The 23,490-nt window shown below is 42.3% G+C and overlaps 1 protein-coding gene across 1 annotated transcript in view; it reads right to left on the reverse strand.

Annotated features, from left to right (window-relative positions):
* The window catches only part of Cdk6 (cyclin dependent kinase 6), a 210,833-nt gene that overhangs the window by 134,230 nt on the left and 53,113 nt on the right, over positions 1 to 23,490 (reverse strand). The window contains exon 2 of the mRNA XM_052720182.1: positions 17,388 to 17,523. Coding sequence (XP_052576142.1) covers positions 17,388 to 17,523 — 136 coding nt within the window. The remainder of the gene's footprint in view (positions 1 to 17,387; positions 17,524 to 23,490) is intronic.

A 23,490-nucleotide genomic window follows, 5' to 3' on the forward strand; every position in this document is an offset into this window, starting at 1 on the left:
TGCTGTAGCAATGGAAGCCGCCTGGAGCCCACCAGTTTTAACTACTCAAGCTCCAGCTGAAGAAGAGGTTGGTGCCGCTCGAGGCTCCTTCCATGTGGCAGCAAATTGCCAACGATTTAAGAGCCTGTTTCCCTCACCCTGCGCCCCACCACTTTTCTCTGCGCCCAGCAAAAACATAAAAACCACCCCCTAAAGACAAAACCTGCCAAACCACCGAGGCGGCAGCACTGTGGTGATTTCCCAAGGCGTTCTGATGGATAATGACCAGCAGAGAGTGGGATAATAGCTCCCCTTCATTCACTGGTTCCTTTGAAGGGTTAAAATATGGCAGATGTGGACAGCTGACACTCCTTGCTAACAGGACAGACGCATTGCTCTGGGGCCTGGTCTGGTTTCCCTTCCCTGCAGCTGTCCGTGTAGAACTAATTGTATCCACTTGTTTAACCTCGGGGACGTCTGGAGGGGACCCAGTGCCACAAGGGTACCTTTTTTTTTTTTTTTTAACGGTCATTTCCTCTCTGGTGTAACTTGCATGACAGCATGTGACAAACAGAAATTAATGGGGACACTGCTGTGCCAATTCCTCCTGAATTGCTGACACTGGTTACAGGCTGCCTGTGTGCCACCCAGCCAAGACCTCACATGAAACATGGCGAGGGGCCCACAGCTCTATTCACCAACAAGCCAGCTGGTCAGTGATGAGAGGAGCCGAAACAATGTGGCGCGGACAAACCAGGAAGAAAATGCTTTCTAAACCGATTCAAACCAAAGAGGTGGCATTTGCTAGGAGTTAATATGACCATTTATTTTCCTGAGTGGTAAATTGCAGGGCTCCAATTTCCAAAGTAATTCAAATGCACAAAGCACACCTCTCATAAGGACTCCTAAGATGTAAGTTAGGACGGGACATCATTCACAGGCGAGAGGAAGCCCTGTGAGGCTCATTTCCAAGGGGGCCTCCCAACAGGCTGCTCCCACCAAGGCTTGGGAGCATGCTGTCCTCTTGCCTCCAGCTAACAACCACGTCGCTGGTTTAGAATTCTATGCATGGGTATCTCTTTCACTCTCCCATGTAGGAGTGCGCACACACACACACACACACACACACACACACACACACACACACACACACACAAGAACCCTCAGTTCAAGCTCATTAATTGCCTGCGAGAGTCTGCATGGTTGGGGAATATGCCCCAACTTTGGCAAGATGTACTCGCCCCTCTTACCATAACCAAGAATCAACCTTGGCTTGCCATCACTTAAAACACCAGCTCTGTCAGGGATCAGGCCTGGCTGATCTCAGCACAGATGCATATGTAAATGCACATTAAAAAAAGAAGAGTTGGCATAAAAATCAGTTGGGTAGCACACACCTTTAGTCTAAGTGTTTAAGGCAGCAGAGGCAGGGGATCTTTGTGAGTTCCAAGTCTGCCTAATCTATCTAGCAGGTTCCTAGCCAGCCTGGGCTACATAGCGAGATCCTGTGAGGAAAAAAAAAAAAAAGGAAGGAGAGCACTAGGCACATGAGTTATCTAATTATGAGCCTGTGTGTAACACACAAGTCATGTCTAAGGCAGAAAGATGGGAAAGTATAATGGGAAAAATCATACTGGTCGGACTTCTCTACCACACTCAGGAAACGTTAAGGGTATTTACAAGGGCCCCCATTTTGTGGTTCAGCACGGCTTGATGAGCAATTTGATTGCTCTGAGGTAATATGCTTAACTCACCTTTTCTCCCACTCAGGGTTTTCAAGTGTAAGAGTTGACAAGACTAGGCTGCAGAGAGAGCATATGGAACCCATGGCAGCACGGGGATCTCCCAGTGGGCAGGTGTGCACGAAGCTTAGACAGGAGGGAGGAGAAGCCCAGAGAATGTGGCAAGCTGGAGGAGCCAGGTGCACCATGGGAGGAAGACGTGTTTCCAGTTTCAAGGGGACTTTTCCAAGCCAGTGTCTGAGGGATGGCCTCGGGGTGGTCACTCTTTTGCCACAGAGTTCGTTTCAGGGACAGGTAGTCACCTTTCCACCAACAAATGGAAACAGCAGCATTCTTCAAATTCACCCAGCCGAGAAGCATCAGACCATGGGGGGACTGGGCTGTGCTGGATAAAGGCACCGGGAATAACTTCAGTGGCTGGGCTGTTATTTCTGTAAGTGAAACTTGTGGGATAGCTACTGAGCTTAGGAACAGCTTAAAACATTTGTAACTCAGAATCAAAGCACAGAGTTGGAGGGATGGAAAAAAAACGCAAAGGGAGAAGTCATGGAAATGGAATCATTAATTTCTTAAACAAACACATTTCTAAAATACACCAAATAATGCAACCTGAGCCTCTTTAAGTGTTCACTGCCAATATAGTCTTTAAGAATCCCTGCTTTCCCATAACAAAGTAATGCTTTAAAGAAAATCCAAACACCCCAACCCAAAGCATGCACTATTAAATAATGGCTCCTTTTTGCTCAACACCAATATGGAAACATTAATTAATAGAAAACCCGTTCAACTTCAGTCACTCCCTCTTACAGGACAACTCCATGATCTGAACTTGCATCTCTCAGAATCCACTCTGCAAATGTTAATGAAGACATGTGCAAGTGACATCCTGAACGTCTGGCTCTGCAATCCCTTCTAATTGCTGCCAAGGTCCACTGTGGGGGCACATGAGCATGATGTCCGCACTTCCAGAGAGGTCAGGTCACTGGAGCCATGTGAAGGGTCTGTCCCCACTGTGTGACCCAATGGAGGCTTCCAATGTTGTTTCTCATTAAGTTAAAATACTACTTGCATTTAAGAATTTACCTGTAGTTTATGTTCCCGACTACCTAAGCTTTTCCAAATTATAGGCATCTCATTTTAAAATGCCAGTAGTAGTAAAATAATTCCCTAGATGGAATATCATCTCAACCAATACTTTCTGAAGTGTTACTCTTTTTCAACAAAATAGGATATCTATGCTTACTATAAATAATTTTCTCTACAGATGCCACACTGTAGTAATCAAGAAGTCACATGGCTTGTCAAAGGCCACATGATTACACATATATTCACCTTGTGAGACAGGGAACCATGAATTTCATTTACAAAGGTGATTCAGCAAGCCTCTGGACACAGCACCTTTCCAGACCTGACAGCTCTACTTGATGCTTCATTAGACCTCTTATCAGAACAAGAAGAATGGAGATCTCTGACAGGACCTTCCCGTGGCCAGTTAAACAGTGGCAACAAGTCTGTTTCCCCTGGCAATACCCTCACCAGTTCCCAGGGCCGGGACTCATTACTCTGACTGAGGGAAGGAAGCTCAGTGATTTCTGCCCAGCAGACTGGGACTTCCCTTCAGGGGTTGTTGTGTGCATCCTAAGCACATATGCTTTGATGAGCTCCTGGGGGCTAATCTAGAATACAACCTGCACACTTGTTTGGGATAACTGTGTTTGGTGGTGCCAATTTTCTAAATGTGATTTAGAGACTACCAAAGCTATGATATTTATAATTCTGAAAGTGACACATCCCCAGAAATTCTCACTAATTGTCACTGTGGTGGTTCGCATGTTCAAGAAGCCATAATGACAACGGCAATAGACTTCCAACTACTCCTCCCTTCAAACAAACACCCCCAACACTTTAAAAATAATGTAAGTTCTTCATTCGGCATGACTTTCCCTAAAACTGCAAATTTCACTAGATCATGACACTGTACACGGATATGTCACTGTCGGGGCATACTGTGACTGTGGGTTGTACTGAGTTGTTTTAGGCAGGCACAGAACTACACATACCTCCTTTTAAAAAGCCTTTGCTCAAATATGTAATATAATCACCATGAGGTCATGCTAACAGGAACTCCAAAAGTAAAAACCTAGGCCATTAAAGAAATGATGCATGAACCTGCACTGTAACGAAAACAGGCTTATGACCTTATTCTATATGCAGAGATGAATCTAGGCTTATGATTGCCTAGTGACTGCTTCCAATTTCGATAAGCAAAATTCCTCCACAGCCCAATTTTCCTGACGTGAGGTACAGTGCAGTGAGATAAAGGAGATGACCACACAAGTCTCACTGGGAGGTTGAGTCCTGTTGAGTTTCTCAGCTCTGCTATCTTACCGAGATCATCGTCCGTGCCCACACACTCAGTACTTCAGTGTTCACACGCTGATTGTTTAATAAGGTCTGTCCTACTGTGCTGCCCAAGAGGCAGGGGGTGTCACTAATTCTTACGGTGGGTACAAAGGAAAGACTGACACGAGAGAGCGTGTACTCTGTAACGGAGAACATTACCCTCTAAATGTATATTAGAAGATCATTTGGTTGGGTGATAAAAATAGGCTGTTACTAGGAATTTCATCCAGTCTAATACAGCAGGTCACAAATATAAACACCACAGCATATTTCAACAGAGATACACATTCCACATTCGTATTTTAGTATACTTCTTCCTAGTTTTGAAAACAAAAGCATTAGACATATATTTCCAAATTGGGAAAATGCTACCTATACAATTTATATCCTGCCTTTCTTTAGATCATTATTCTTTTAAAGTGAGGTTTTATGAGAAATGGTTCTGTAGTGATGCAATCGTTTGAAGTTTTGTAATTTATATAATCATCTCTTCTGTATATTCTGACTTTCAACATGCATCCCTAATATCAGTGAAGGTGAACTCCCTCCAGCCCCAAATCTTGTAGTTATTCTATGAATATGTAGGCCTTGATGAATGTTTATTTCCTTACTTATATCTAAACTGGTTAATTTTTTCTTAGTTTCTAAAGGCTTCTTCTATATTAAGAATATTAAACTTTTGCCATACTTTCATAACTGCTGACTTTCAATTTTACATGTAATACTATAAATTAAATATTTTCTAATTTCTGAATAATTTATACATATGTTGTTCTGTTTTCTCGAGACAGGGTCTCACTATGTGGCTCTGGCTGTCCTGGAACTCACTCTGTAGATCAGGCTGGCTTTGAACTCACAGAGATCCACCTGTCTCTGTCTCCCAAGTGCTGGGACTAAAGGCATGAGCCACTATGTCTGGCTTTTGTGATACCTTTTTTACACACAGGAAACTTTACTCCAAAAATCTGATAAATATTTGCTGAAATGTTCTATATATTAAAAAGAACAAGCTGTGATCCAATAACATTCACTCATCTTTCCAAACTAGAAATACGTGGATTTCTACAAATCATCAAGGAAGGTGCTTGCTGAATTCCAAAGCTGAAAGCGTTGCCTTCAGCCTCCCGAGCAGCACTGAATGATGGTAAATCAGGCCTGTTTCTAGCAAAATTTACAAGCAAACTCAGCTGTCTCTTTCCTAAGGAACCCTTCCTGCTGTCCAGGGCCACCTCAGAACAGTATCGCCATTATTCCACCCAGGACTCATTCCTAATTTTCTCTTTTCTGGCAGCTGTTCTCTAACTTAGAAATAATGTGTGTCTTTGTCTGGAGTTCCTTTTAAAAAAAAACTGTATATCCTAAATGTGGAAGAAAGCTCAATTTATTTCCCTTTGAAACCCGAGAAATCAATAACACAAACCATATGTTAATTACGGGACATGGCGATAAATTACATATGAAGCTCTGTGAGACCCTGGTGGTGAAAGTGATGGACAAACCAGGGCAGGAAAGAAGTCCTTTCTCTGAGGGTGTGACCCCAGGAGGACACCGAAGTGCGAACACTTCTTAATTCATGCTGACGTAATTTGTATGTTACTTCCTTTCACTTTCCTAAGTGTTTTAATTAAGATCTTACAAAATGGACGAGAGATGCCCATCATAGATTGTTAGTATAGTGGCGACATTCAGAACAGATACAATCGAAGACAAAACCACTATTTATGTTCTCGTGTGTTGTTTATTTGGGTTCATACAGCTTTGCAATAACCTAGCCTGTCTTTAATATCTGGTTGAAATACACATGAAAGGGATTGGGATTTAGACGATTTAGAAAAGATTGTGCCCCATGTAATAATTTTAATGGAGAAAATAAGAGTTATGAATATGTTTTGTGCATTTATGACCCCACATAGTGAACTGCCTTTCACAAAGCACCTTTGGGAGGAGGGTTACTGCTAGTCCACAAATATATCTTTTTTTATGAGACCCAATCAACTCATTTTCCTTCTGCAATCACCAACGTTTTTCTTTCCTCTTGGTTCTTCATCCCTCTGACCGGGAGTACATTTTGGCAAAAGGAAAGGACAAAAAGGAAAGAGGGCCCACACCTATCGCTTTTAGAACATTTTCATTTCTACAAACACTACAGGTCTCACCTGCGAGTGACGGTGACTTTTTCAGTTCAAGGTTTTAATATTAACATGTGATCTATCAGTGAGATGAAAAGGTCAGCAAGAAGTTCTTCAAGCATTCATTTCACACTAACCATACTCACAGAGTATCTTACATGGAGGGTACCTGTTTCCAGATCAGTATACATGGCACCAGACACAGACTTAACCTTTAATGTTGCCATTCCCAAACTCGATTCACAGTGAAACCTCTTCAGTCTGGCCATCCCCATCTCTGCCATGCCCTAGTTTAGCTGTCTAATCTGAACGCACTGTGACCACACTTCAGGAGAATGAGTAAGAAAAACTATTTTTTGTCCCAAACAAGGAAAAATTAGTGAGTATCACCAGGGACAGACAATACGAAACCAGCATGGTTACTAGGGCCCATTTGTTAGAGGGACAACTAGCACCTAGGCACTCCTGCTTTCAGATTTACATTTAACTATACTAATGTCATCATTAAAACCTGTGACAACGGCTCACTCAGGTTTCATATGGGTTTAGTTCCTTGCTATGGGGGTGGGGGGAACGGATGGACAAGAATTCTGATGAATTGTCTAGCAAGTCCAGTAATGGTTTTCTAAATCAAGACCACAGAGCTGTGAAAACATTAGTATGCATGACACAAAAAGCATCTTTCAAAGGTCAAGTCATGATGTATCATGAATGCCTGTTTTGAAAGGGTAGACTCCTGAGTGGGCTTAAGAAGCTTTAGTTAGGGGCTGGATGTGATGGCACACACCTTTCATCCCAGCACTTGGGAGGCAGAGGTTGAGGTTGAACTTTCTAGGAGTTCAGAGGTCAGACTGGGCTACAGAGAGAGTACCAGGACAGCCAGGGCTGTGTAGAGACCCTGTCTCAAAAACAAACAAACAAACAAAAGACTCTTTAATTAGTAAGTTTCATACTTCTAAGCATTCTTTAATTCTTATCTCCTACTAATCAGTTAATTGCTTTCTAACAGAACATCTTAAGGAATAAAAATCTAGTGTTTTTAAACAACTTTCCCCCACATGGGCAGCTTCAGTTAGATGTCACACCTGACTTCACCTTAAATCCTTCCATTTTACTGTTTCTTTTTGAACAAGGTCTTAAGAATTAAGCAGCCTAGGCTGGACTTGAACAACACTCCTCCTGCCTCCAATCCCTGAGCATTAGAATCACAAACAGAAGCCACCAGGCAATCTGAAAAGCCTCCTAGTCTGGATCCAAACAGGCCAAACAACACCAGGTTAGTCATCTCAGAACAAAAAGGAGATGCTCCCCATTGTCCCCTGGGCCACATGGCACACTGCAGGGGAGTCCTTCTTAAACCGGGTTGTCTATATGGAATATCAGGGGTACTTTTTAGAAACTCCCTCCTGGGGACTCATGTTTGGGAAAGGGGGGTCAGTTAGGGCAAGATGATGCAAGTGATCCAGGAGCCACACTTGAAGAGACAGCACAATAACGACACCTTTGGAGACATAGGACCCACCGTGTACCCAAGCCGTCATCAACCCTGCATTATTAGGCAGTAACTGCTCTCTGCAAGACCTGCCGGGCCAAATCAAGGTACCCAAATCAAGCTGACTGCTGGATGGTAGCTGCCAGGGTTTCCAAAAGCTGCAGAGTTCTGTGTGATTATTTCTAACTCAAGGGATTCTTTTCCACTACTGAAGACTTGGAGGGTCCCAGGGCACAGAGACACTCAGTATGCAGTCCTTCATTCACGTACAGAAGTCCAACTCACAGAGACACTCAGTACGTAGTCCTTCACTCACGTACAGAAGTCCAACTCAGAGGGACTTGTCCGTGGAACCAATCTTTCTGGAGGACTCCGCTCCGAGGGTGACGATGGGGTGAGGACAGGCAGGACGGCAGCAGCTGCATGCTGGACACTGACTCTCTGACTGGCACTGTGGGGGTGCAAGGCTCTCTTACCCAACCTTAGGGAAAGAACCTACTTATTCAACATATATTTACCAGAACCAATAATTATTTTCTTAACTGCAATAAAAAGACAGATTATTCCTTCCTGTCTGTTTAGGAGTGAAGAATAAGATACCATCTCAGGTAAGGGGTGGGTCTGTGCCCTGCATACCTGTCACTAACTAAACCATTCTGTGGTGAGAACACAGTAGGTTGTTAGCAACCGTGCCACAGAACTGTGCCTTTCCAATTCCCAGATCCTAAGACAAAGGGCACCTGAACTTTGGGGGTAAAATACAAATAAACAAACGGATAATCTGTAGGACAGCTTAGTAAAGTTAGTAAGTTTAAAGGAATTTATCTCTTCGAAGCTTCTACTTCTTATGGGAGAGACAGACAAATCCCTCCCATACAATGGTTAACATACAGAAAGCAATTTTTAAATTTAAAAGTTAGTGTAAAGTACTTGATTGCCTGATTAATACAAGCTTCTGAAACGTGAGAGTGAGGTCTGAACGGACCAATTTCATCAGTAGGTTTCATCATAAAAATGGTGTAGCAGAAGTCCAAACAGATTCTGCAATTCAAGTAAGTGTCACAGAAAAGAATATGTTTCCAGTTTCATGACGGATCAGTCACTAGTTTCATGTTTTATCCAGGCCAACCAACCAAATTCTTAGCCATGACAGAATCCCAGGGATCACACCCACCATAAAGCATTTACTGTGGAAGAGCAAAACAGATGTGGTGAGAGGTGACATCCTCTGGGCTTTTCTATTATATATTTTTAAAAACCTACCCATTACAAAGCAGTTCCCTCACTTGATTGTTTTAAGTAAATTTAACTCTTATTTTTATTATTTACCTAGACATGTGAATGTGTCCCATCTGGCCTCCTGCTACCTCACATGGGTGTTGGGACCTGAACTCAGGTCCTCTGAAGGTGCTTCTAACCAGTAAGCCATTTCTCCAGCCCCCAGTTTCGTCACGTGTATCACGGGGATACTAAAGGACATTTCAAAGTCAATTACAAGATAAGGAGCTAGTAGAGCTGCAAATACATGATTTCATGTTCTAGGAAAGATGTAGATTCTGGAAAACAGAGTTATGCCTTCAAATTTCTTCTCCTTGCGAAAGACAACAAACACAAAAAAAGAGCAGGTAACTTCAAGGACTATGAAGAAGGCCAAACAGCCTATGGTAAAATATGATACACTGAAATTGATGTGGAGTTGTGGCTGAGATGGTCAGAGTGGGGATGACCTGTGAGATGCATAGCCTTCCAAACGGAATGAACAGTAAGTACACACACTCGGAAGGCCAGTGGGACTAAGAACAAGGGTGGAGTTGAGAGGCCCCGGATCACCAGGGTTTTTGACATCACTCTGTAGATCACAGGAGATCACTGGAGACAGGTTTTCAGGAGGAGAGTCACCGAGTGTGATGTGTACTTTAAAGACAATCTCTGTGACTGCTAACAGGAGGGAGGTCCACAAAAGGGCAGTGGCAGAAGTGAGATGCTGACTTAGCACTCTCGTCTGACGGGTTGTTAAGAAGCTGGATTGGGGGTTGGCTTTCGAAAATGACAATTAAGCGCGTACTGATGGACTAGTGAAGACTGGGAAGGAATGCAAGGCACAGAGCTTGATGCTTAGGTTTAAGGAAGGCTGAGCTTGAGGAGAGGATTCCGAGCAGGTTTGTGCACGCACAGTGGGCTGCTGCTGGTGGTGCAGGAGTGTGTGTGTGTGTGTGTGTGTGTGTGTGTGTGTGTGTGTGTGTGTGGTGTGTAAGCTGGAGGGAAATTCTGGGGTGTCATTCCTGAGGTGCCATCCACTTTTTCTTTTTGGAGACAGATCTCTCACCAGAACCTGCTCACCAATTATTCTAGCGAGCGAACAAGCCCTGGGGACCCTCCTGTCTCCCGCCTGTCCAGCACTGGGATGACAAGTGCATGCTGCCACAACTGTGGCTTTTTTGAGTGGACACTGAGGAAAGAACCCCAGTCCTCGTGTTGGTGCAGCAAGCACTTGGCAGACTGGTCTATCTGTCCAGCCCCTCTGGCTATCATGCTGCCGAGGTCATCTCTGTATTTCCTGAGCTGGTGGCAGAGGTCAGGCTGGACAGCACCACACAACTGGAAATGAAGGTGTAGCTAAGGAAGACAAGGGCTATAATGCAACACACTCCTGGGAAATAACCCAGGAGCTTAAGAGCACGCAAGTGTAGACAGGAATACCTCCCTCTGTGCCAATCCTTCTGGTCACCATGGGGACAGGCAGAGGTACATACTGCCTGTGAACTTTCTAATGGTCTCTCTATCAACAGACTTGATGCCTGAGGTGAGGGAGCACTCTCTCAAGAGAGTCCAACTTACCTGCTATTCGCTTACTCTAAGAGTCCTTTGTCTAATTAATGAGTCAGCCTTTATTTTAATGGGTCTCACTGTACTTTCAGAAAGTGACTTTTTTTAAACATGTACTTCCTGTTTATGGGAGAAATCAAACAACCATATAATTTGGTTGCAGTTTCGAACTGGAGTATGATGTATTTGAATAATTCTATCTTCTTTTCATCCGTGTGTTTTTAGCTACTATGAAGATGCAGAAATTTGCATCAGCGCTCGTTTCTACGAGGATCCTTAAAACCTAAATGATCTGAAAACGCTCACCTTGAAAAAGCTTCCTGTGTTTCTGAAAGTTTTCATTGGTGTTAAGGATAGGAGGAGGAGGAACAGAGGGAATGTCCTAGCAGGAGGAGGAAGGACGCACTAACAAGTTTACTTCTCTCTGCACATTATCTGTGCTCATGAGTTTAGGAGTACAGATGACTGCACCTGTTAAAGCTCATCACCCTAGTTTCTTCCTGAACTCGGGGAAAACTTGGAACAGACTCACGACAATTGCAGGTCATCATTCCCACCCTGATCAGTGGCCTGGCGCCAGCAGTGCTATACTCAAAACCAACTTTCCTAACACAGGTCACAGTCCTCATCAAGTCACGGTACCTTTTTTGTGATGCTAGGCAAACTCTTGGCCACTCAGGTTTATGCTCACCCTAGGATGCCTGTTCTAAAAACACAGAATGCTTGTGAAACACACAATACACAATAAGCTAATACACTATAAATCATAGTTTTTTTTATAAAGCATCATAAAAGTCTAGAGTGTGTATTAATAAATTAGATAAAGCACAGCAGTAGTCAATTCCATCAAATGCCACATTCATGTATACAGAAGGACAACAGGACTAATGTGAGTTTCTGGGACTCCAGATGCAAAGACAGATGAAAGCTGGGCAAAGCTAGGCAGCCCCAGGGCCAACAGGGGCTAAGAGCAGGGCAGGTTAGCGGCGGCCTGGTGGGGTAGTCCCACGGGGCTGAGAGTGGAAGGCAGTGAAACGAGAGGCTGGAGGGTGTGCACAGTACTGAGTACCAAGAAAAAAAATTAACTGGGAAGTTACCATGGCTTGGGATGCCCAACTTTAATTACAGCAAGAGTTCTTCTTAGTGAAGTGACTCTAAGTCGGTCTATCTTAGAAGTAAAGTGCCATGACTGACCTATGACGTCCCTTACACCAGAACGGGTATTACTGAAATTGTCATTTTGCTCATTAAAGGAAACTGAATCCAACAATATACAAGGCATCTTTCATATACATACTTAATTTTAAAACTTTTAACTCTAAAAATAATTTGCATGAGCAGGAAGGACAGCCCATGCTAAATATCAGAGTCGAGTCAATTATTCTGGCCATGATAGTAAACTGAAAAACAATTTTGGTCCAAGAGCTTTCTCGTTATTGTGGAGAACTTGTTCTTTGAATTTCTTGCCTTGTTTTTGGGATCACCTTATTATGCAACATCTGCTCTGAATTTCAAATGTGATAAACAGAGTATGAGTGTTGGTGGCAGATGGCTAATGACCAGCAGTGACAGGGCATTCAAGCCTGCCTTGTTTTCTGAGAAGCGATATTTTCATGTTAATTTGTTCCGTGTCCTGCAAAGATAGGACAAATCACCTGCTGTAATTCGGGCGAAGTGGAGACCACCAGGAGCGTCCAGGGGCCGGGGGGCTCGCTTCCTTTAGGAGTAGAAGAGGAAGGTCCGGGAGACTTTCACTTGCAGCCCCGGGACCTGCCACTTTGCATGTCAAGCAGAGAAGGATGAATCAGCCTCGGGCAGTCCATCCTGACATCAGAGCCACTGTTTACTGCAAGTAGATATTAGTCATGAAAACAGATGATTTCCCAGAGGCAGAAAGCAGGTGCTGTCAAGAGTGCGTGTTGGTCTCTGAAGTCTGGGTTTTGTAAAATAAACCTAATAGTACACTTTATCTCTTACTGAAAACAGTAAAACCAACAGAATCTCCAAGAAACATTAAACTGAAGATAAAAAGAAATCTAATTCAGTGAGAAAATTACCCACACAGACACAAACTTTGAGCTTTTTTTTCTCTCTCCAGCTCCATAGAATTCATTTATCATAGGGATACACGGACATAATTTTTATTCCATGATTCCGTGAGGCAATATGCTCTTGAGCTCAGAGAACCTGTCCTGTTTGAGAGGCTAATGCTTGTGTGTTTCTTCTCATGAAATGATAGCGTCCATTTCATTAACAGGCTGCAGCGGCAGAATGTCCAAGGAAAAACATTAGGTACGTTTTCAAGGAGTTTGTAAGTTAGCTGAAGACGCTGGGCCAGTTCCTAGGAAAGCTGATTTGCAGGCAAGTGCAAGTGTCCTGGAAGTGGTTCAGTGCAAGAGCAGCACTGGGGGGCTGCTCTGGGAAAGAATGCCTCACCGAGGACTCTCCCCAGTACTCCGCCATATGGCTCCCTTTACTCCGAATGACGAAGGAATATGGCGAATGAACTGACCCGTCTTTTGACCCTTGTCATTTAGTGGCAGATGGATGCATGAAGATGAGAGGTGAAGGTGGAACTCAGCTCCACAACTAAACGGATTCGAAGACAGCAGTCTGAACTAGAAAGAGGAGAGCCAGCCATGGCAAGAGGTCACATCAGGCTACGTGTTGATTTCACAGTACAGCAGTCAACAAGCTTCCTATGCAAATGTCACCATCAGACAGGAACAGATGGACCGAAAGAACATCATGTCAACACCTTCAAGGTGAGGTTTACACATCATTCTATTTTTTTTTTGTCTTAGAACATTTTACCTAGAAATTTTTACTTTGAAAATGTTGGAAAGAACAGTCTTTTACAATTTTTTTATTATTATTGTTATTATTATTATTATTACTACTACTACTACAGCTTTTCAGAGGTGATGTTCAGCTTAGGCATAGCCTGGGACTTCCTTTATTCAAGGTGGATGGGAGGACCATGCAGGAATGGAAGGACATCCCCCACAAACTGACCAAATACCAACACGAACAACTACGTAAAGCTTCCTGATTTTTTCAAAACAAATATTATTCAAATATCTGAAAAACTGTTCTCGGAGAGATATTAATTAATAATTCCTCCACCTGCTGCTTTCTAACAAAGATGCTGATTAAGTGGTAAACAAAGATTCTATCCCTGTCCAGATACAATGAAATATTCTAGTTTTATCCAGCCCTGCCATCTTATTTACACTTCTATAGTACCCCAATAAGCGCTGGAATCGTTTGATAACAGACGGCAAACTGACAGGTGAACACGTCATGAGAGCATCCTGGAAGACAGAGGGTAAAGACAGAGGCCTTTACCTCAATCATCTTACATGATTATCTCATTATCTTGTTTGTTTAAATCTATTTCACGTTAAAGTATTTTCAAGATTACAATTACTTTGACAACATAGCATGTCTCAATCAAGTAAGATAATGTCCATGTAATGTACAGTATCTCCAACCTTCTAGCTGCTGTGACTACTTTAGAGAACACCTCCTCCGTGCCACAGGCACAGAGCCCAAGACCTAGGTGAGGTTTTTCTGTTTGTACTTGAAAATGCCCCACACTATCAAATAATCACTAAGAAGGTTTGCAATGTGCTTTTGTGAGACTCATCTCTCTCTCTCTGCTTTTTTGAGACAGAATTTCTCTGTGTAGCTTTGGAGCCTGTCCTGGAACTCACTCTGTAGCCCAGGCTGACCTTGAACTCACAGAGATCCGCCTGCCTCTGCCTCCTGAGTGCTGGGATTTAAGGGCATGTGCCACCACCACCCCACCCCTCTCACTCTTTTTAAACGTGTCATCTCATTTTGGAAAGGTCCCTGAGAGTGGGCTCATTTTGCATCTGCTAAGTGCTCACTGTAGAAACTTTCTAAATATAGTAAACACTGAACAAATAGTGTCTCAGTATATTCTAAAAAAGTCTTTTTCCACAGAACATTCTATAGAAAGAATCCATTTTGTGTTCCCAATAAACTGTTCAACATACTAACATTCACTAGCTCAAGGAGAGACTTGGCATAAATACATCTTCTGTACAACAAAGTATCTCTGTTATCCAGTTCCATGCTTGAAAACATCAACCAACAATTCAGTAATCTGCACACCAATTCCTAAAATTAAATCAATTACCAAAACGAAAGATACAAGTGACTAGCAAAAATACTGCATCAATTGCACCTTTAACCTAACTACCCATCTGATGGTTGTATAAGCTCCTAAATAATTACTCATAATTTTAAAACTAATTTTTACATCCATCACTTTTCTCCACACTGTGATAAACACCTTACAGGACACATTAGGGGGAGGAGGGATTTATTTTTTCTCATGGTTGAGCGGATGCACTCCAGTGTGATAGGGAAGTCATTGTCGTGGAATCGAGAGTAATGGAGACAAGCAGCTTTATGGGAGTGTGTCAGCAGCCTGTTCACATCTCCCTGACCAGGCAGTAAGCAGTCTGGGCAGGAAGTGGGGCTGAGCTACAACCCAGAAGGCCTGCAGTCCAAAGACCCACTTCCTCCAGCGGGCTCATCCTCCTAAGTGTTCCAACCAGCTAGGGAAGGAGTGGACAAACACATCAGACTATAAGGTATATTTTATACACGTCATAACACCCTTAACAAATCATTGCAACAATCAGGGTTAGAAAGATACTAATTACTAAAAACGAAAAGTCGATCAATTCAGACCTATTCTTTAAAATTAAGGATGAAAACAAGAAACTTTTAGTTACTTGTTACCATTAACCAAAGACTTTTGTCTTTACATACAAATTACTTTCATTTGATCATGGTTATACTCCATTTTGAAAACACTAACCATATTCTTAACCATACGTCATTAATTCTAATCTATAGGCCTGGCCCCCAACCTCACTTCTATCAACTACTCTAGAGAGGGACTAATTCTGACGGCTGTAGAGACTGTTCAGCTTCCATGAGAATCTCAATCTTCTGGTAACCAACTTTCCGGCACGCACACACGCACACACGCATGCATGCACGCACTAAACCTGGCACTCCCCAACTCTGGCAACCACAATCACGCTTACTTCTCTTCCTATTATGTTTGACCTTCCATACACATACCCAAGAATCTCCCAGACCCATTTCATTTCTACTCCTGTCTGATCAAGCTTTGCCTCTAGTGTACTACTCTGGCTTATCAAACATTTTAATTATAAAAATCCTTCTGCAAACAACTTCACTTATCACCCTCTAATATCTTAGGAGAAAATGTGAAACTCAAAAACAAAAATTTCTATGGAGCTGGCAGTGTGGTCTATAAATATATGGTTACTTTGTTTTGATATTTTAAAAGGTATCATGGAATAACTGATAGAAGAATTACAGCAGAAAAAGCCAATTAACATTTGTATTTAATGTACTGACTGAAATAATTATGTCTGGAGGAAGCCTAGCAACATGTCCTATTTATTGTGTTCTTAAGTAGACAAAACGAATATGACAGTCAGTACACATGGATAAGATACATATATAAATGGTCACAAGGGTAGAAAATACAAAGAAGAAGTGGAGTGTGCAACAACTTCTCTAAGGCAAACGAGACATATCTACTGTGAGAGGGGATCAAACACATCTGGGTGGACCCAGAAAGGACTAACAGAAGCTCCATGGGCAGGAGGGCCACTGAGGTGGGAGTCAGACCATGTGAGAAAACTGTCATCTTCTGACATGGTCAGAAAACAGTGAGCCAAAAGGACTAGCCCCTGCTCCGCAGGCACAATGTGGAGCTTTTGGATTAAGTACATAAAGGAAAGAAATAGAGTCACGGGAATGGAATACAGTACCAGAGGAAGAGGGTGCAGAGTGGAGAACCAAGAATGGATGATCAGAAATCCTACATTTAGAGGGTTTTCGTGGCCTTCAAACTGTACACAAAGAAATGGAACTACCACTATATATCACAATCTTTAATGAAAGCAAGATGGGAAAAAGCAGAACTCTTATTAGCCTAAGCCCAAATGGATAGTCGTTTATTATGCTGCAGTCTACATGTATCAGTATCTGGGAACATCATCTAGTCATTACTCAAAAGACATTTCTTCCTCTGTGGAGATGGGCACAGATTCAACAGATGAACTGAAAATAGAGTTAAGCAAAGTGACAGGCAAGGCCACTAAGTCGTTTTGAGTAGCTTTCCCATTAGACTTAAAGAAAGAATTTGTTTGTAGTCAATATACTTCCTAGCTTGTTGACCATGAAGGGCAGAAAGCATGTCTTAATCACCTTTGAATATCAAGATTATTACTTGCCATTTAGACTAAAAAACAAACAAACAAAATCTATGAATTAGAAAAACAAAACAAAAAAATTGAGCAATGAATATGCCTCAGAATCAGCATATAATTATAATATATAATGTGACTTTGAGCGACATTTAAAATTATATCTCTTAAAGAATATGAACTACCAGGATAGACTAAGCTGTATTTGTTACACCATACTTCATAATATTAGGGCCAGATAATACACAAATAAGTGATTTTAAAGAATTTTAATGTGCATTAAAACTAAAGGCTTTTTAAAAAAATTCACCCTAAAATTAAATTGGACTGCAATCCCACTTTTTGAAGATCCTACTTAGTAGATGGGCTAGATGATTTTCCATTCTTTGAACATTTTACTTAGTTGACATTCTGAGCTGTGTATTACATTTCAAAAACACAAATTCTGGCAGTTTTCACATGAAAGAATGCTAGTGTTGAGTAAGCTGTGACAGAGGCTAGTCTGACCAGACAGAAGGGTGATTCTTGGTACCTTTATGGTTTCTGTGGGTACTCCAGGCTCTGGAACTTTATCCAAGTAAGTGGTCAAGTCTTGATCAACATGCTCAAAGACCAGTGTAAGTTTGGTCTCTCTGTCTGTTCGTGATACTGTGCACACATCAAACAACCTAGAAGGGGGGAAAAACCAACCAGAATGAGTAGGTGTAAATAAGCCAAGTAGTAACCCATGTATCTTCCGTGTACCCCTTGACTCCACACAGTTGGGAGCACGCCTTGTGATGAAATATAATGGGATCTGCTCTTTTCGTATCCATCTCAAAGTTCAGCAGAGGAGCTGTGCAAGCCAGAATGTCCAAGTATCAGTCACAAAGCAACATGACTGAAGATCAAAAATGTATGCACAGAGTGTCTTAACAAAGTCTTTATACAGAACTTGTTGATGGAAATGGCTTTAACAACTTGCAACCAGACAAAATAATTCTAACGATTCTCAGCTCACAGGCTGAGAAAATGAGAGGCTAGTTAAGCGTTCTTCGGAGATAGTGGACTCTGCAAAAAAGTTTCCTAGAACAACCACGGCTGTGAAAACAACTCTGATGGACTATGGAGAAACGTTTCAAAGACAGACTTCTTACCCCGGTGAGTCAAATTATTGCCCTAGGAATGGCATAAATTCTTTATTAGTTTTAACATTCCAACTCCCATGTAGAATCACACCGTAAAAAATGAAGGCTTTATTATTTATTTAACCTAACTGACAGAGAATAACTGCATGTATTCGTAGGGTGCCATGCCATGTTTTGATACACTAGGAAACTACTGTACAGAATAGGGACTATAACAAATAATGAGCTATATACACTCCAAAACTGTTCAAAGTGTGGATTTCAAATATTTATAGAAATCATAAAAAAAAAAAAGACTAAGAAGATGGTAAGACGGAGCTGCTACACAACTTGACTATCATGCAAACACTGTGAAACTGAAAAAGGAATACACTGGAAAACTAATAAAAACACAGGTGAACAAACAGTACCAAGAGAGTCTTCCGGGATCCAGAGAACCTTCAAGCCCGAGGGCAGAAAGCCCTGTCGCTGGCACACTGTCTCATGTGCTACAGTCTCACCAAGCTGTCTAAAGAATTAAGCAAGCCATCCATAAATAAGCTGGAAGGAAACTTCTGGAGAGGAATGTAATATAAGTAAGAGGAAATGTATAAACTGTCATTCATGTTACATTTTCATTTAAAAACTGAAAAACCTGTCCAAGAAATTGTGTGCACACAGTCCCCCTACTAAATTATGGGTTTACTGCTTTGGTTCAATCTGGACGCTACTTTTATTAAATTTTCAAGGTCTAATTGGTTGACTGGGCCACACTACTGTATTTCTGGGGTACATGGGCTTCAAATTTGGTACTTCTTTCTGAATCTACACTAAATTTTAACAACATCTATAAAATACTGTAATCAGTCTTAATCTATAAGAAATTGTATAAAACCTACGCTATGAAGGGCTTTGGGGAGTCTATCAAAATGGCTCTCTGAACTTGATAGTTTGACCATTTGCACATAAGCTGCTTTGAGCCATGTTATTACTATTAACCACATCTTTCAACTACTTCTTCTCAAAGGAAAGAAAAGAGTTGCAAAATCAACAAGCTTCTTTGTATTTGATGTCTCTGTCTTTGCAATAAGTCTACAGTGAACCCAGAGTGGGATATAATGAAATCAAATACAAATGCTAGAGTTAGGCCACCACATATCCATTACAATTGGGCTCCTCAAGCATCACTTTAAAAATGGTTCCTATTATAACTAATATTCCTCAATGAAAAGTGCATTGCTCATCACTTGCCTGAGTTAATGAACAGCTCCAGTTCTTATTAAAGGGGTATTCCCCCCCCTCCCTCCCCCTCCCTCCCTCCCTCCCTCCCTCCTCCCTCCCTCCCTCTCTCTCTCTCTCTCTCTCTCTCTCTCTCTCTCTCTCTCTCTCTCTCTCTCTCTCTCTCCCCCCCCCCTCTCCTCTCTCTGTGTGGCTGCTATTAATTTTCAGAAGAAAAAAAATCATGATGGGGACATAACACAGTTGAGCCAAAAGGTCACCTGTTCCCCAAACCGTTGTCTTAGAAATTACCTAACAGCTCTGGCAGTATGCAATATTGCTTAATCACACTGAAACCGTTTCCAAGACTCTTGTATGACACAATTCATGAATAACATCTAACCACCCAAGCTGCTTTTCATTATATAATACTTCGTCCTTCAAAATATTAATGTCTGCTAATGTCACCTAAGGTACCTTGGCTCCACGCTAAGGATACAGAAGAAGATAGAGGTGAGCTTAATGAAGCCACTGCTAACTGCCTTAAATGATAAATATGGGGGAAAATTTTTAAGTGGAATGAATTTAAACAGATACGACAATGCATACAGCAGAACGTTATTTATAGTTCATGTATGTAAGTATTTGCCTGCATGAATATGTGTATCATGTGTGTACTTGGTGCCTTTGTAGGTAGAAGGCTTCGCATCCCCCTAGAATAGGAGTTACAGATGGCTGTGAGCCAGCATATGGGTGCTAGGAACGGAACTCATGTCCTTTGCAAGAGCAACATGCTCAGACTGCTAAGCCATCTCACCAGCCATCTGTGTGGATTTTTATGCATGTACTTATACACTGTGAGCTATAAAAGTTAGATGTTATATATAAGTTGCTCATCCAGGTTCATGAAGATATTACTTTTAAATGTTCAGTGTGTTAGTCTGGAGAGTAGAGGATACCACAATCCCCTTAGAAATTCATAATTCACATTAAAGAGATAAGCAATAGGCTCCTCACTTCCAGCCTCCAGTGCCAGCCATCAGCAAGTTATAGATCAGCAGTTCTCCACCTGTGGGTCATGGTTCTTGGGGTCGAATGAACCTTTCACAGGGGTTGCACGTCAGACATCCTGTGTATCAGATACTTACACTACAATTCATAATTGTATCAAAATTATGATACGAAGTGGCAATGGACATACATTTATGGTTGGGAGTAACTACAACAAGAGGAACTGCATTAAATGGTCGAAGCGTTAGGAAGGTCAAGAACCACTGTTATAGATGGACCACTTCAAAGATGACATTTAGAGAAATACTGCTCTTTGCTCTAATACAAAGCTGCTTTAACTGTTTAGTAAACATCAGACTAAAAGTTAATAGTTGCCTTAATCATAATGGATAGAAAATACATTTTCAGCCAACAGTTGTGAATATTAATTTTGGAAATTATAGAACATAATACTCATGATGTCTTTTTACCTATGGATCCCTCTAAAATTACTCCAAATCAAACAGTAGTCATTTGGTAGGCAAAACACAACAGGTATTTCCATACAGTAAGTAAGTTTCACAGAACTCAATTAAAATAAATAAAGGCCTCTGGCTGAACTGTAATCTATTTGTACAGATCTGTAATCTATTTGTATAAATCAATGAATGTCCCCAGACTGCCTATATCCCCTAGACTTACCAAACCAAAGAGTAAGACAGGCCTGAGCATTTGAACATAAACACTGGGAAATAACTTCCACTGCATGATTTCTTAACATTAGCCAACATTTAAGACTTTCTAAAATATTCAGTAAGCTGACAAAAATAGCATTTCAATGACGTCATGACAACATTTCCATAGGAAGACTGTAACCACACTGTACTGACCATGACCTTCAGAGGGAAACCACCATTCAGTATTTATCACCGACTTGTACCATGTGGTCTGAGTAAACATCCATTCAAAGAGTGAGGATGAGGGGAGATGGGTCGGCAAAGCAGAGTGGGCCTACTGTTCTAGAAGAAGATCCAGGTTTGGCTCCCAGCACCTGCATGGCAGCTCACAATTGCCTAAAATTACAGTTCCAGGAGATCTGACACCCTCTTCTGCTCTATAAGGGCTCCTGCACACACACACGGTGCCCTGACAGCCTCTTCTGCTCTATAAGGGCTCCTGCACACACATGGTGCATAAACTCATGAAAGGACACACAGAGACATATAAATAATAAATACTATTTTTTTTCCAAAAGTAGACATGAGAAGTGGCTCTCAGTATTTATTGAGGCTATGCATCCAGTTTGGCAGAGAGAGCACAGTCCAAAATCTAGGTTGTTGTCAATTCCCAGTGAAGCCAGCCAACCCCTAACTATTCCAAACAAGGGAGCTACTTCTCTTGCTGTCTCTTGGGTCCTAGCCTCCAGGGCAGGGCAGACAACAAGCAGAGTCCAGCACAGCACTCAGCTGTCCTGTGATGTAATCATCTAACAAAACATTCCCTGAATTAAGCCTGCATCCTACCCATTGTAATTCTTAATGGCTGCTTCCCTGGCTGCTTCCCGTTCACGGTCTCAATTTAACTTGCTGCTCAGAACCTATGCACAGGCAAGCTGCTTCGGCTAACGGATGAGACTGCATCCAGTAGTTTTGGGATTTCCAAAGTTTACAATTTACAAACATCTCCCCAACAACGAGCCTTGTAAACACAACGTCTGCCTCTCTATTGTGGTTATAATAAAAGGGAAATCTGTATTATTTGCTGTGATTACACCATGACCCAAAGCAGGAAGTTCTAAGAGGGCTTTTTTCCTGTCAGGTTTCCCTGACCCCGCACACTCTTCATTGTTTGGATACCAAATAGTTCTAGAGCTGAGCGCTGTCTGGCACAGCTGCCTAAGGGACATAACAAATTCTTATTTGAACTAGAGCCAGAACTTGAAATGGAGACAGTTTTTCCCCCTGTATCTAATCTGGAAAGTCCATGAAGTGCATTTGGTGGGCGCAGCTTGTGCACCAAATCAATGTTCACTCATCTCACTAGCCCCACACTACTACACAGTGGCTGCGTGGCTCTCTGCTCTAGAAACACAGACTGGGTATGCAATGGTTCACCATCAACACGGAATGACAAACTCTAGAAATATTTGCCACCAACAGCACAGAGCAGGATGCTGAAGGTGATCACGATTTTTCAGCGTCTCCAAAATGTGCATCAGTACTTACCACATGCAGGTGCCACACTCAGTCTCAAGTTTCTGACAGATGTGGGGCAGGGAAAGCACGTGATAAACGCTGTGCACCGACAACTGATCAGGGATGAACAGAAACCCGAGAACTGGCCCCAGGAAGAACCGAGAGTATGCTAGCATTACTACACTGGCCAGGCGTCAGCCTGCACCGGATGGCGGCTGCCCTCACCACTAGGTCCACCTACCACAGGATGCAGCTAACGAGAACAATGGCTGGAGGTTTCAGGGGGCCTTTTCTAAGTACCTAAGCCTCTTTGGTCTGATCTACTTTCTACATTTGGAAAAGTTACTTGAGCCAGTAAAGTCACTTTGTAAATTTGAATTGGGATTTTACTACTTACAGGGAAAAAAAAAAAGTTCTAACCCCTGGCAAATCATGTCCCTTATACTCAGGGAGTCACCTGAAATAATGCACAATAAATTGTGGTAATTCTAAAAGAAATAGTCATAAGACGTCTATAAATACTTTGAAATTACTGACTTCAGCACATCAATATCTGACTTTAAATGCATCCTATACAGTATCAAAGTGAGTTAAGTTCATGCACATAAGTAGCAAGCATTACTGTCCTCTGTACCACAGCTCTGCTTGGGGTTGGGTAGCTGAACATTGGGGTGGCAAAATATTTGGCAACAGAAAAGGTTTCTGAACAGACAACAACCAAAAATTAAATGAAATTTAAAAACATTAACATTTTCAAGGAGTTTCTGGCCACAGCAAACTTGTGTTGAGGAAAGTGCCTTTCCCACTGCACACGCTCACGCCCTTCCCGCTGCACAAAGCCAGTGCCCGCTGCACACGCCCCCCCACCCCGCCGCACATGGCCTGCGCCCTTCCCGCTGCACACGCCCCCGCGCCCTTCACACGGCCTGCGTCCTTTGCACGGCACACAGCGCAAGCCTCTCACACCGCACTCAGCATGTGGTCTTCTCTGTGCATGCTGTCAGGTTCTGCAACAGCAAAGGGCCAGCTTGGAACTCCTCAGGTCACACTGGTATACACTGCAGTATTCATTGCACATGCAAAGCTGTCTGCTGTTCTAGAAAAAGAGCGGTTTAATTATGGAAAA

This window comes from Peromyscus californicus, unplaced genomic scaffold, assembly GCF_007827085.1.
Source record: "Peromyscus californicus insignis strain IS unplaced genomic scaffold, ASM782708v3 Scaffold_6__1_contigs__length_162567912, whole genome shotgun sequence".
Lineage (NCBI taxonomy): Eukaryota > Metazoa > Chordata > Mammalia > Rodentia > Cricetidae > Peromyscus > Peromyscus californicus.